General features: G+C 38.9%; 1 protein-coding gene across 1 annotated transcript in view; it reads left to right on the top strand.

Annotated features, from left to right (window-relative positions):
• The window catches only part of LOC126375307 (cell growth regulator with RING finger domain protein 1-like), a 55,492-nt gene extending 40,742 nt beyond the window's left edge, over positions 1 to 14,750 (top strand). Inside the window, exons 4-7 of the mRNA XM_050022248.1 lie at positions 7,480 to 7,624; positions 8,516 to 8,623; positions 10,132 to 10,279; positions 13,531 to 14,750. Of these exons, the coding sequence (XP_049878205.1) occupies positions 7,480 to 7,624; positions 8,516 to 8,623; positions 10,132 to 10,279; positions 13,531 to 13,673 (544 nt within the window). The 3' untranslated portion in view covers positions 13,674 to 14,750. The remainder of the gene's footprint in view (positions 1 to 7,479; positions 7,625 to 8,515; positions 8,624 to 10,131; positions 10,280 to 13,530) is intronic.
• Positions 14,751 to 15,230: the final 480 nt, after the last annotated feature.

Here is a 15,230-nt window from a genome sequence, read left to right as displayed (position 1 = left end):
CTTTCAAATCTTCTTTCTGGAGGTTTTTGTTTTTTTTTTATATGCCTATGCCTGTAGATCCCAAACCCAAGTATTCGCAAACGGTGCTAATGAAGAATGTTACTAGGTGTGCCAAATCGCTTGAAATGTTGTCTCAGTAAAGCCTGTATGTATACAAATACACTAGTTTTTGTTGTAGTCAATTACCGGGTGAGAGCCTTCAGCGCTCCCCATTTGTCCGGCCAAGTAGTTAATGCCATCTGCGGCAAATCTACAATAAGTTATGTGAAAAAAAAAATGTTGTAGTCAAAAATACTTAGTAGTTTTGATTTTATAGGCACTCAAAGTTTTGAAAACACGTGACCGCTTGTGTGCTAATAATCAAAATTAGTTAACATTCTTCATTGCTTCAACAAGGAAGTAATTCTTCTGTCATTCTGGTATTTCCCTAATTTGCCTAAAGCAAAGTCAAACATTACTTTTTGTGTTGTTAGCGAGTAGATTATTGACCATAAATATGTGAATTCGCAAAAAGTCAAATTTTGTGCATATCCTAAAAAATGCTGTTTGACGACCAAATGCTAAGTGAGTCAAGTAGCTACGTATATATAATTAACAGGACCATACTAATTCTTGCTACCAGAATAATTTGACAGGAAATGTAATTTAAATCAAATCAAATATACTTATATTTGATTTGATTTAAATTACATTTCCTTACATTTGTATGTTGTGTGCAATAAAGTATTGCACACAACATACAAAACTACACAAATGGATGATAGATACAGTACAATCTGGTGGCCTTATTGCTAAGCAGCAATTTCTTCCAGGCAACCAGTTAAACAAGAAGATGAGTAACAAAGTACAATATTAAGATGGGTAAAGCTCGGTGAGGCGTGGGTACTAAGTTCATCTTGCGATGTACGATAAGGTGCAAAAGTCCAATCAGTTTCTTGCAAAGTAATAAATAAAGTGGCCTACGTGGTCTAGTGGTTAGAGCGTTAGGCTCACGATTTGGAGTTCCGGGTTCGATTCCCGATGGGGATTCCCGCCTAAAACTACTGCAATATTGACATTTGTTTGCTTCTAACTTCATCACCAGCCCATTAACGTCCCCACTGCTGGGGCACGGGCCTTCCCTATGGATGGATAGGGAGATCGGGCCGTAAACCATCACGCGGGCCCAGTGCGGATTGATGGTTATTAACGACTGCTAATGCAGCCGGGACCAACGGCTTAACGTGCCTTTCGAAGCACGTAGGAACTCGACATGAAAACTTTTTGTGGTCACCTATCCTATGACCGGCCTTTCCGAAAATTGCTTAACTTCAACAATCGCAGACCGAGCGCGTTTACCGCTGCGCCAACGAGCTCCTCCATGTGAGTAACTTATAGCTTGTTAACGTGTAGACTTGTAAGTTTCGATAAACACGGCACTGGTGTAAGACCACATTGGCACAGTAAGATTCCAACAATCCTCATTATCCCATTGTCTATTGTTACCCAACGGTGTCACTGTGTTCAGTAAACACGCCGACGTTCTTTTTATAGTTTAGTTCCCATGCATTCGATATGAAACATGAATGGAGGTTTTGATAACTTTTTCTTCGACGTGGCTTATCACTGGCTTATTTTAAATTTGACGCAAATGGATCAACCGGCTGCAGCTGAAAATCAACGTCATAGTCTAGCTACTTAATTCATATAATCTATCGTAACTCGTGTATCGTGTATGTATCGTTTTAAGGTTGTTTAGTTCGGAGGTCTTGAACAAATTGAATGGTTAGAAATATTGACCATAAACTAGAAGTTTATAGGTTGATTTTCGGTTAGAACAAGCTAAAAACCAAGTTTGAGTCTATGTTAACCTTAATTTTTCCACCACCAGACGACACAGCACAGGATAGACTCCATCCACATCATCTACGAACCGCTAGATTTTCTACCTCCTTCAATATGCGAGCAGTCTCTGTGGTTAGAACGTTAGGATCACGATCTGGAGGTCCGGGATCAATTCCCGATGGGAACAATGTCGAAATCATTTCGTGAAACTTTTGTTTGGTAAGGACATCGCAGCGTTGAATCGCCAGATTGTCAGAAAAAAGTAAATTGATTCCATGGTTTGGAGAGCACGTTAAGCTGTTGGTCCCGGCTATTAGCTACAAAACACCTCCACCAACCCGCAATGGAGCAGCGTGCCCTTCCGGTTGATGGAGGGGAGGCCTGTGCCCAGCAGTGGGACGTATATAGGCTGTTTATATGTTCATTATGCGAACTGCTATTGAACTCTCTCTGCGTCAGTGTTCCCCGATACATAGAATAAAATTTATACTGTAACATAATAGCATATTTCTAATAATAATAGCATATTTTTAATAGTATATTTCTTTATAAAGTAAAATATATATTATGTTTGTTGCGTATAAAGTAATAAGTATTTTGTAAATTAATTATCAGTATAATTTAGTTATCTACCTAAACGATTACATTGTCTTACATTAAGGCTTATGTAACAATCTAATTCCCTAACTTTTATTTTATTTAATGTTTTATTACATGAAAAATGAAAATGAAAATGAAAAATGTCTTTATTAATTAAAACAGAGTTACAATATTATTTTGCATGATGATGACTCCTTTTAGACTACAAAGTCTGTGTTAGGAGGCATCGCTCTTCACTCCCAGTTATATCTAATAATCTGAGTTTACATTTTATTTACAAAGTGTATTTTTTTATCTTATCTAATTACTACTGTGTGTGTGTGTGTGTGTGTGTGTGTGTGTGTGTGTGTGTGTGTGTGCGTGCGTGCGTGTGTGTTTAATCCATCACCTACTATTATTGAAGTAAGGATTCGATCTCATCGTAGGTTTTGGCCTCAAGCCACGTGGTTATTTTCTCCTTGCAATAATAGTAATTTTTGGGATAAATTTCCAAGTAAGTATTGAGCCTATTGTATATCACGGCGACACTTTTATTAAATTGCCTTTTAGCAAAAGCAGTGTTTGTGCTAGGAACTTTTACAGGATCCTCTTTCCTTCTTTTTGTTGTGCTGAGAGGATAGTATTTTATTTTTTTATGTAAGTTTAATACTGAGTGAAGAACATACAGTTTCCTTACTGACAGTAATCCAGACAGAATATATAGTCTTTCAGTAGAGAATCTCCTTTTCTTGAAATACATGACCTTGATTAGTCCACGTTGCGCACGTTCAACCTCAAGAAACTTTGTTTTTGTCGCTCCACCCCATATTGTAATGCAGTATGTTATAATCGATTGTACTAAGGCCACATAGATTTCTTTAAGGAGATCTCTAGGATGATTTTTCCCTGGTACCGCGACCGTTCCTGGGATCACATGTCGCAACGTTTTAAAAATAAAACTCAATTTTCTTATTCTTACCATGACATGTTCAAGATGAGGATACCAGGATAGTCGCTGATCCAGAAATATGCCCAAATATTTTGTGTGTGTAACTTTTTGTAATCGGGGGCACATACATTTTTGAGTACCTAGTAGGTCATTATTATTGTTACAACTATGTAGTTGAATATTGAAGTTGTCTGCAGGTTGTGTATTATTGTAGATACTAAAACAGATATAGTTTGTTTTGGTGGCATTTAGAGTCAGAATATTATTATGTAACCACTTATTTATCCGTTTTAAGCCAAACTCCGCTTCGGCTCTGACTAGGTCCCAGGAGTCCCCAGTGAACACGACGGCGGTGTCATCAGCGTACGAGAAAATTTTTGCATTCTGGACTTGCATATTGCACAAATCATTGATATATATTAAAAATAAAGTGGGTCCAAGAACGCTCCCCTGCGGCACGCCGTACGACACCTCCACGTATTCACTAGTGACATTTTCCAGTTTTACTTTCTGTCTTCTACCAGACAAGTAGTCTGTAAATAGGTCTAACGGGGTTCCTCTCAATCCAATCATATTTAGCTTATGTATAAGGACGGGGAGAGAAACGGTATCGAATGCTTTCTTAAGATCCAACAATACCGCCAAACACTTTTTACCTTTGTCAAGTTGCTCAATGACTAAACTAGATAGCGCGGATACTGCATCTTCTGTCGATTTTCCTTGGCGAAATCCAAATTGGCAATTTGAAAGGAGTTGAAATTTGTCTAAATATTTAAGAAGTCGTTTATTTAGTAGTTTTTCTAAAATTTTGGAGATCGCAGGCAATACAGAGATTGGTCTGTAATTACTGATATCTTTTCTGTCCCCGCCCTTATGCACTGGCGTTATTACAGATTGCTTAAGTGGAGTTGGGAAGGTACCTTTGTCAAAGCACAGATTTGCGATATGGGCGATTATTGGCACGACTTCAGATTTTGCGATCTTTAGGAAAGATGTAGGGATGCAATCATGACCTGGTGCACTCTCTGATTTAAGGTTCATCAATATAGAATGAACCTCATCGATGTCAGTATGCAGAAGAACAAAAGAGTTCGACTGAGCTGGTAAACTGTCAAGATATTCTTGTAGTTCACGTGCCTCAGGTTGAGATTGTAGTGCGAGTTGTATACCAATACTGGAAAAGTATTCATTTATATAATCAGCTGACTCTGTAGGGGATGATTTTAGATTTGTTAATTCAGTAATTGTATTTTTATTTTTAGTAGTGTATGTAATGTTTTTAATATTCTTCCATAGCTGTTTATTGTTTTTAACAGATTTTGCTAATACTTCCCTATCATATTTTCTTTTTACATGCTTTATAATTTTGTTACAGTATTTCCTATATCTAATATATGTCATTTTAACTATTTCATTAAATGGATCATTTCGTGTCTTTTTCTGTAATTTGTTTCGGTTCCTAATACATCGTAAGACTCCTGGTGTAATCCACGGCTTTATTGTACGGAGTTTAGAAGGAATGTTTATGATCTCTGTATTATCTTTAAGTGTTTCAGTTATGTAAAATATCAGACGATTAACTGCATCTGTGGGGTCATCACAATATAGTAATTCTGCTAAGTTTTTGTTTTTTAATTGAATTAATGCTTGTTCAAAATTAATTACCTTTTTAGTTTTTTGGACAGGTGTGTGATCCTTAATTTTTGATATAGACAGAAACGTAGTGAAATGGTCTGTCGTGGTTGTATGTAAGATAGCTATTGTTGCAAGATGTTTAGTTTTGTTTATTTTTAATATTATATGGTCTAAGCAATTTTTTCCCCTGGTCGGTATGGTGTGACCAGCAAGTAAACCGTACATGGAAAGCATGTTTAAGTATTTAACCCTGTTTTTTTGCTCGTAATATAGTTCAGACCTTTTAGAAGCAATGTTTATATTAATGTCACCTGTAATAATAATATTATTTGTAGACGCATTTAGAGTTTCCAGCTGCAGACTAAGTGAGTCAATGAAAGTTTCAGCATTGGGATTAGATGGAGACCTATAAATACAAAAAATAGTGTTATTTAGTATATTAAGTTGGAGACAAGATGCCTTAGATAATTTTATTTCTTTCACACTATGTCTTAATGTTTTTTTAATATAGACAACTACGCCGTCATTTTGATTGAGCTGGTGGGTTGTATGGTACGAGTCATACTTAGACAAGATGGGCAAGGGTTTATTTAAATTAAGTCGACATTCAGTTAGAACAAGCACATCTATATCTAGTGTGAAATGTGATAAAGTAAGCAGGAAATCATCAAAATTACCGTAAATACTATTAATATTTTGTGAAATTATAGTAAAGTCATTTTTCTTAATAGATATATATTTTTCTACATCGTTGACATCACATTCAAAAGAATGTGCAATATCAAGGCGATCAATTTCATTCATAGTGTTTATTATTGTGTCATTCATTTAGTATAAGATCTTTGTTAAGCATGTGTTTAGAAAGATAGTCGTTATATTTTTTAGTGCGAAGAGACATATCCATGTAATAAAAGAGAGGTAAAATATTAGGGTGTGTCATAATAGAGTGATAACAGGTTATTTGGGTGTTTATGTTCTTGTGTGTTGGTGAAAGAGTGTGTGGGTGGACGTGGCGAGTGTGTGTGTGTGTGGAGGTATATTGTTTAGTGTAAAACTTAAAATAACATAAAATAAGTAACAAAGAAGCGCTATAATACTGACAAAGAAACAGCAAGGTAAAGAGGGCGCACTGCAATTTAATATCTAGCGTAAGTTGAGTCGACAAGGCTAGTCAGTCTTGGAGCATTAGATGCTGCACTTGTTCCTCACTTTTTATTAATATTACCGGGGATTGCTCTATTAACATAAGTTCTTGGTGTACCTTTTTATAAATAAATAAATACTGTACCTTTGCCTACTTCTGGGATACAGGTGTGATGCTATTCGAAATCCAACAGAGTTAAACTATTCAACTAATTGCTACTCCACGGTCACCCATCCATTCGCTAACCACACCTGAAGTTGCTTAATATGCATAATCACATAGAATTATCACACGGCCTATCTTGCAAGGGCATAACATGAATATGTCATAATTTAGTGTTGTAATCATTTAATTATCGTAAGGCAACTTCTTTACACTTGTTATTATTGCTGCCTTCTATTGTTAATGTGTCGGTTATCGCAAGAAAATTGCGTTACTTCAGAATACAGATAGCGCGTAGGTAAGGTATACTATAAAAATGCATCTTTTAATGGTGGTTAAGCCCTTGCTCTCGGCTAGCCGTAAAAACACCTCTATTAACCCGCAGTGGAGCAGCGTGGTGGAGTATGCTCATTACCCCCTCCTGTTGATTGAGAGGAGGCCTTTACCCAGCAGTACCCAGCAGTTGGAGATATATATTTATTTTGTTTCACTGTCTTTTGATTCCCCAGCCGGCTGCAGCTGAAAATCAGCGTCGTAGTCTAGGTACAGCTAGGCCGTGATATTTGCTGAGCTGAAGCCGTTTCGGCATTAAGTACAATAATTATTAAGTAATTTAATTACTATATATATGTTTAGTTAATTAATGTTAAGTATCCCGAACAAATATTTTTTTCTTTTTTTTCTATAGGCTGTTGATGTTATGTTTGAACAATCGGGTGATCAACCTGAAATGTCCAAACCAAATTAGGGAGGATGATTTTAGTGACAACTAATAAAACATTTTTTATATTTTGATGGGTTTGCTCTTGACCCCCAGACTTGCCCCAAGACACTGATGAGGCCTAAGATGGAACGAGCTCGCCCAGAAGGTGCCTGTTCACTCTGGCCTTGAAAGCACCCGGGTTATATCCTCCACTCCCTACTCCATTATACTCCACTCCCTAGCAGTGCGCTTAATGAAGGTCGATGCGAAGCGCTTTGTGCGAATAGTTAGGATATCCACCAAATAGGGATGGAACCCGGCCGTATGTCTGGAAGTCCGAAGATAAAAGGGGAATGGTGGAATGAGATCGCGGGCACACTCCCCGAAGTGCAGTCTTTAGAATACCGACATACTGGCGACTTTTCGCCGATGTGCTAACATTTTTATTTTTATATTCTGTAACAAGATCGTTTTTTGTTTCAGGAGTAACCCCCACGACGAGCGAGCAATGCGCCTGTCGACAGAGGAGCCCCCCGCGCTCGGGCAGCCGCCGCGCACTTGCTACCCTCTGGTGGTGATCCTCGCACGAGACAGCAAGGACACGGCTGATCTTAGACCCGACGATACCGTAAGCAATCTGCACACAAATCTCATTCTTATCATGTGTCGCCTTACCGTGTAAGTGCAAGCGAGACAGAAAGTCCGCGAGCGCTCCCCCTTACTCCTTAGAGACTTACGGTCATTTTAGTAAGACCCAGAGGGGTGAGGTAAATCTAGTCCGCGCATTGGTGCGGGGCGAAGAGTTACCGTCATATACGTAGTATTATTCTTAATAATAATGCTCTACCCTTGGCGCCATCCACTCGCAGACAGAGTACTGCGAGGCGGAAGGCATGAGGGAAACCACTGTCCTATTTTTTCCCTAAAAAAGTAGCATGAAGAATATTACACCGACAAGAGCGTGGCTCTTATATTAGTGATGATTATTCTTTATTCTATGCCGTAAGTCAGAAAAGATCTGATAAATCGTCTTTGTTTTACATCACTGAACACAACCTCCCGAGAAATGTTTGGAAGTCTCTAAACAGACTCCGTTCACAAGTCAAACAAAGAAAACCAGTCCAGGTGGGGTTTTATAGATGAGGCGGACCTTCAGTGTGAGTGTATAGCAGCTCCGCAAAACATGTCCCACCTAATCGTACGCCCGCTGTGCGCTGAAACCTGCACGCGAGAGGACATGATGAGCGCTTCCGCCCATGCTATTGCCATGGCAGCATATTGGGCTGATAAATTATAAGTTACGGTTTTCGACTTGTCATCGACACGAAAGAAGAAGACCACTGGACTGATACAAAAAGTGCCGTGTTAGTGTTTTTTTAATAAGTTTTTAGTACTAAATGATTACTATTATTGATCCAACCTGTACCTAGAAGTTTTTGAAGAATTTCTGTTCCAAGACGAAACATTTGGTGTCAACCTTGGCATCTACCGTATTGACATAACCCGCGTATGGTTCCAGGTGGCGCTAGTGAGCGTGGTGCACATCAGGGACGAGCAGTGTCCGCTCCCCAGCGGTATTCTCGCGCAATACCTTAAACAGGCCAACGGACACCTCTCCTGCTTGAAGGTACTAAAACTATTGACATTGATGCTAATTCCTGAAGACGCCACCTAATTTTATTTTAAGTTATACAATAGATGGCGTAAGTGTAGCTACACCATTCGGAGATAGAGTTTTTTTATCATAGATAAACTAAGCTAAATGAACTCTACACCTCTTTGCCACTACTTCAAGGTTTTGTCAACCCAATAAAAAAAATATAATCCCGTCCTATTTTCTTCAGTTTTACTATGGCTCTGAAGCTATCGACAACTTCCTATTTAAATGTTCTTTTTATTACTTACTATAAGAAACTACGTATAAAAAAGTTTCGTAAAAGATTATTTACGTTTATTTGTAACATAAATAAAATACAGATACTTAGTAAATACTTTTGTATGTGAATGTATATTTAATCAATAATTTAAAGAAAATAAATTGTTATATTACTTCTTGTAGAACAAATAAAATGAAGCTTCAGAAATAATGATAAATGAGAAAAAGACTGAGGAGCTCGGTGGCGCAGCGGTCATAGGATGGGTGACCACAGAAAAAAAAAGTTTTCATCTCGAGCTCCTCCGTGCTTCGGAAGGCACGTTCAGTCGTTGGTCCCGGCTGCATTAGCAGTCGTTAATAACCACCAATCCGCACTGGGCCCGCGTGGTGGTTTAAGGCCCGATCTCCCTATCCATCCGTAGGGAAGGCCCGTGCCCCAGCAGTGGGGACGTTAATGGGCTGGTGGTGATGATGATGATGAGAAAAAGACTAATTTATTTACGTTTTATACTGAATCCTCTATACGTACGCCATCTAGGTAACAGATAGGAATTAGACTAGGGTCCCTACACCCTTAAACATTATCCTCAAACGCGCCAAACTGGGTGCGTCCTAACTGCTTCCCCTTTTGTCTACCCAAGTACTGTATGCCATTCGAGGCAAATCTACAATAAGTCGCGTCAAATCGACTCAAGGTGCCGTTTAAGATGATGAGCTGGGGGGTTACAATGGCCACATCGAAGCAATTCATCTAAGAAAGCAATTTGACATTTGCGCATATAAAAGTAACTGCGCAATTCGAACAAATGTCAAATTGTAATATTGCTTTTTTAGATGAATTGCTTCGATGTGGCCATTTTAACCCCCCTGGTGTGGTCGGTGTCGGGGTGGGTTTGTCTGGGCCTGGTTGGCCTCAACCCTTTCGTCGCATAATGTCGCTTTCGCAAAACGTCCCTTTCGCAGAATGTCCCTTTCGCAAAACGTCCCTTTCGGAAAATGTCCGTTTCGCAATACATCCCTTTACATACCTAATCACGAATCAATAAATAATAATCACGCTTACTTACCATACGGGTTGAGCAGACCCATTCGAGTACACTACACCGCGCACTTGAGATTATATATTTGTATCTAGGGACATTTTGAGAAAGGGACCTATTGCTACCCGGGGACATTGTGCGAAAGGACATTTTGCGACGAAGCCGCCTCAACGCCTAGAGTAATGGAGTCGGGGTTGTATACGAGTGTGGTTGTGGCAGCAACTGTACGTGTCCGGCGAGGCGGCGGAGGCGGGCGGGTACGCGGGCCGCGTGGAGCCGCCGCCGCTGTGCTGCGTGTGCGCCGCCGCGCCGCTGTCGCGCGCGCTGCTGCCGTGCAGACACGCCTGCCTGTGCGCGCACTGCCTGCGTGAGTACACCATACATTACATACTCGGTACAGTAACAGTAGGAGTAGAGCCCTGTGATGGGAGGTTTTCTGGCCACGTCTTTCCCTCAGCGATACAGCTTCCGATGTGGTAATAGTTTTACAGCCAGCCGTAATACGAAATTTAATTTTTGACGGTCAAAAAGCGCTAACTATGTAAGCCAATTTTGAAGAATAAATATTTTTGAATATTTTTTTTTGGCTCATTTGGCGGCTCAGTAATAACCCTGACACCAGGGTTGATCAGCCTCACTACCCACACGATAGTAGGTTCTATATCTTCGTACAAGTACGCCGGTTTGCCTGCCAGCATAGTAATTGGTGCTGCATCTGTTTATAATTCCGCACACCGCCTCTACATCCGATACAGTCCGTCAATGTCAACACGCTCGCAGTGACCTCTGCGCGTGATTCTGTTTGATGTCACGTCGCGTCCTTCACGTAGGGATTTACATTCGTAAAATTATCTTAGGCCCGTATTTATAAACCGCTCTTATCTCTGAGATCTATCTGGAGTAAGCTCTTAAGATGACGTTCTTATTAATAAACGGAACTTAAGTGCGCGTTCAAATTCAAATTCAAAAATATCTTTATTCAGTAGGTAACATAGTTACACTTTGAATCGACAATTTTTACATAACGAACGTCTCATCCGCCTAAAACTACTGCAGCTTCTCACAACGTGTATAGCCGGGGAAAAGAAGCTTCTTTTAAACAAAAAATATTGTTATACAATTGATTAATTTAGCTGCCTAATATCAGTTCTCAGACAGTTAATCCCATGCGTTCATATCTTCTAAATAATCACTAACCTTATAATAACCTTTTTGCAAAGTTTCTATACGTTTAGGGTTCCGATATCAATTGAGTGACGCAGTAAATGCGAAAGGTGATCAGGGACTGACTGACTCACTCATCACGAAATCTCAGAAACTACAAGTGTTAGGGGTCTCAATTTTTGCATGAAGTTTCCTTTTAGGACGTAGGTGATCACTAAGTCGGGATTTTGCGAAATTTAACCCCTAAGAGGCTAAAAAGGGGTGGCTAACTTTGTATGAAACTTTTCTAGTTTAATAGGTCTCACGCGTACGAAATCGCGGGTAACAACTAGTTACTTTATATAGGTATTCAATACACACTTATTAATTTGATTTCCGTGATATGATGATCCGCGCTTCGGAAGGCACGTTAAGCCGTTGGTCCCGGTTACTACTTACTGATGTAAGTAAGTAGGCGTTACATGAGTCATGTCAGGGGCCTTTGGCGGCTTAATAATAAACCTGACACCAGGGTTGATGAGGTTTGGTAATCCACCTTACAACCCACACGAGAGAAGAGAAGCACTTAGGTATGAAAAGAGGTTACAAGTTATATTCCTATTACATGTGGTTACCCCATTACGGGTCACGAGCGTGAGGTCACGTACGTACTTACAGGGTTTTTTTTTTCATATTACAAGTTCCAACGAGTATTATATCTTTGACCTATAAATCGTCGGCTTGTAGAGAAAACCACGTAATTCTAATGTGTTTAATGTTAACAAAACCTCGCGAAAGACAAGCTAGCTTCAATCCAGGTAAAAATTGTTATCTCAATTTTTACTCGGACGGAAATTAATTAAAATACATCGAAGTTTTGTTGAAACAAATCACATTCCGATTTGACTTGCCACTGTAAGGAAACAAAATGGAGTTATACAAATACAGGGTGTTAGTGATGTCACTATTCGTTATCCTTCCCTATCCCCCTCAGTATTCGTTACTATGTAGTAACGAATACTGAGATTCAGATGGTTCTGATGATTCAGACCATGATTCTGAGTTAATATCACGTGGAATTTTCCGTCGCAAAATTCATGACTTTTTTAGTTTTTTTTTTTTTTTAAATTATTTTCAATTCTATACTCTTACGATCAAAAACTCCCCTTGATATTAACTCAGAACAATGAGCTGCGCCCTAAGTATTCGTTACGATGTCACTTATACCCCCTACAAGTACAAACAGGTACACCGTAACGAAAACTGAGGGGGATGATTCAGACCATGATTTTGAGTTGACATCAAGTGGAATTTCCTATCGAAAAATTCATGACAATATTTATCTTTTTAAAATATTTTCACTCCATACTTTTGCGACGGAAAATTCCACTTGATATCAACTCAGAATCATGGCCTGAATCATCCCTCAAAGATTTCGTTACGATAGCATAGAATAAGGAATACGTATAGAACGGCAACTCCCCGCTCCCCACCAGCGGCTGAGCTAGGTTTACCTCACCCCCCTCGGTCTTACTTTAGTCTTCAATGGTATGGAGGTCAGATGTCACACACAAATGCGCGTGTACTTTAACGTCAATGTGTAGTGTCTGTGTAAAACGAGGTGTTTTATAATACGAAGTTCCGCGGTGTGGTAATAGGTTATATATACAGTGATTATACTGCTAACTAATTGTTAAAGGAACAATATAGTTTAATAGCGTTTATTTATAATTGGTTATATCTCGGTTCGTAAGTTTATATCGTTTATGATCGCTACATAACATACTCACGACCATATCCCAAATGGGGTAGTCAGAGGCTTAACTTGCCTCCCGAAGTACGGAATCATATTAATATCATTTATTTGACAGAATATGGTGTTTATAACCTAACATGAGAGGCAAGAAAGAAACCACTTCCCTATTTTTTTATGCTACACCGACGAGCGCGTGGCTCTTAAATTAGTCATAAGAAGACCAGGTATGCTCAATCCTCTGACAAGCCGCCATTGCTAGCTCATTGATGACGTAAGTGTTACCATTCAATTGGTATCTCCAACATTCCAAGGACGTAAATTTTATTATTGAAAATAAGAGAATTACTGACTAATGTATTTAATTACTATTATTTGTCACATAATAAAAATCATTAAAATACGTAAATCTTTTACTAAAAGTACAAAATTTCCTTACAAAGTAAATTAAAAATAGTGAACGTGGGTAATTTATTTTTTGCGAAATGGCAACGCAGGGTCGGATGACGTCAGCTGGGCTAACCTTGAAATGCTAGCTGTCAGTTTTGAGCATACGTCTTCAAATACTATGAAATTAGTGATGTGATGAACCTAACCCAACAAGGCATAGTCTCACAAAGTGTTTTTTTTTTTTTTTTTTTGTAGACCGGAACCTCAGGGTCGTGAGCCATTAAAATAGCGCATGACCGTACCTTACTTACCATCTCTCTCTCTTCTTCCAGCAAAACTAGATAAGTGCCCGATCTGCAGGAGTGCGATATCGAGCTACTTCTGCATCAGAAACGAGGAGGAACAGCTGACAGAACTGAAGCAGCCCCGCTTCCCGCTCAACAGGCGACTCTTCAACCTCTTCCACTACCACTAGACGTGAAACAACCCGAAGGTATACGTAACGGAAGGTGTGCGACTACCCTTAGTTTAAAAAATAATAAATATGTTCCATAAATAAAAAGAAAGTAAATTAGGAAAATAGAGAAAACAAGCACGTTCTAAAATTAAATAATCTTGACAGTTGTAGAAAAAAATATGTAAGATAATCTTCGTAAAAATGTCCTAAAACTAAACTTGTCAAAAACTATTAAAAAAAGAAAATAAAAATTTATAACAGCTCTATGAAGGGCCTTTGTTCGAAAGATCTCAGTTTTCGAATTTACCCAATGGTTTCTGACAAGTTTTATTCAATTTTCATTCGTCCTTAGTGTTTAATTCACGTTAACATGAACACTAAAATGTAGAAAAATACAAAAAAAAAATATGTTGTAAAATGAAAAACACATGTGATGTAATTAATTAAAAAGACAAGAATGAATGTTTTTAGATTTAGTAGTTATAATAATTAGTGAGCAAAGGGATCGTTTTAACTTGCTGCAGTATTATATTATTAGAAAAAAAAATCACGCATGGTGTCACCGAAGCAGCATGCAGAGATATATAGTGCATATCCAGTCCTCGCCAGCTATGTTCAACTCTCCATGTAATAGAAGCTAGCCTATTGCCATTAACCGCGATATCAGTACAATACAAATACACTTTATTGCACCAAAATAATAATAATTACAAAAAGACTTAAACTAGGCAAATGGCGGCCTGATCGCTATCAATGATATCAGTATCATTATTAATATCATTATTATTATAACCTCGTTAGGCCCGGATTTCCAGACACAATAGTTAAACAATGGGATTTGGATATTAAAAGGCATCTGGGCCTTACGACCATATCATGCTTAGTGATATCAATTATCTATTATCTATCTAAACGTGGATTCAAACTCATAAAAGATGAATTTAGTGGTTTAGTGGTTGTAATTTAGTGGTGGTGCTTCTATGCTGTTCTGGGAGCAAATAAAAAACATAGAACACGTTCAGCTGCTTGTCTTCCCGGGCATGTCGTAAAAACCGACAGAGGGATTGCGTCCTCTAACATGATGGACTAATGTTATCGGCGATAGGCTGATCCCTTATCACCATAAGGTTCATCATATCCATCTTAGGACTTCGTGTCAACAGTGGCTGCAAGTTGTCTTTGATTACTTGTGGCTCTGCCCACCCCATTTGGGATTACGGGCGTGAGTTTATGTATGTGTATGTATGTAGTGGTTTAAAGGCCGAGCCGAGTATGATATAACATAAGATCACGACTCTATCCCAATTGGGGTTGTCAGAGGTACATCCATCGCAAGATGAACTACCCACACCTCACCGAGCTTTCGCATAACACATACATACATACATACATAAACTCACGCCCGTAATCCCTAACGGGGTGGGCAGAGCCACAAGTAATCAAAGACAACTTGCAGCCACTGTTGATACAATGTCTTAAGCTGGACACATACACATTAGCCCCGATTCCTGCAGACACCGCCTAATTTTATTTTAAGTTATATCCGTCATTTTCATATCCGTCGAAAAGGAAAGG

This window comes from Pectinophora gossypiella, chromosome 18 (assembly GCF_024362695.1).
Source record: "Pectinophora gossypiella chromosome 18, ilPecGoss1.1, whole genome shotgun sequence".
Lineage (NCBI taxonomy): Eukaryota > Metazoa > Arthropoda > Insecta > Lepidoptera > Gelechiidae > Pectinophora > Pectinophora gossypiella.
Note: the sequence above shows the minus strand (reverse complement) of the source record. Positions and strands in the feature narration are given on the sequence as shown.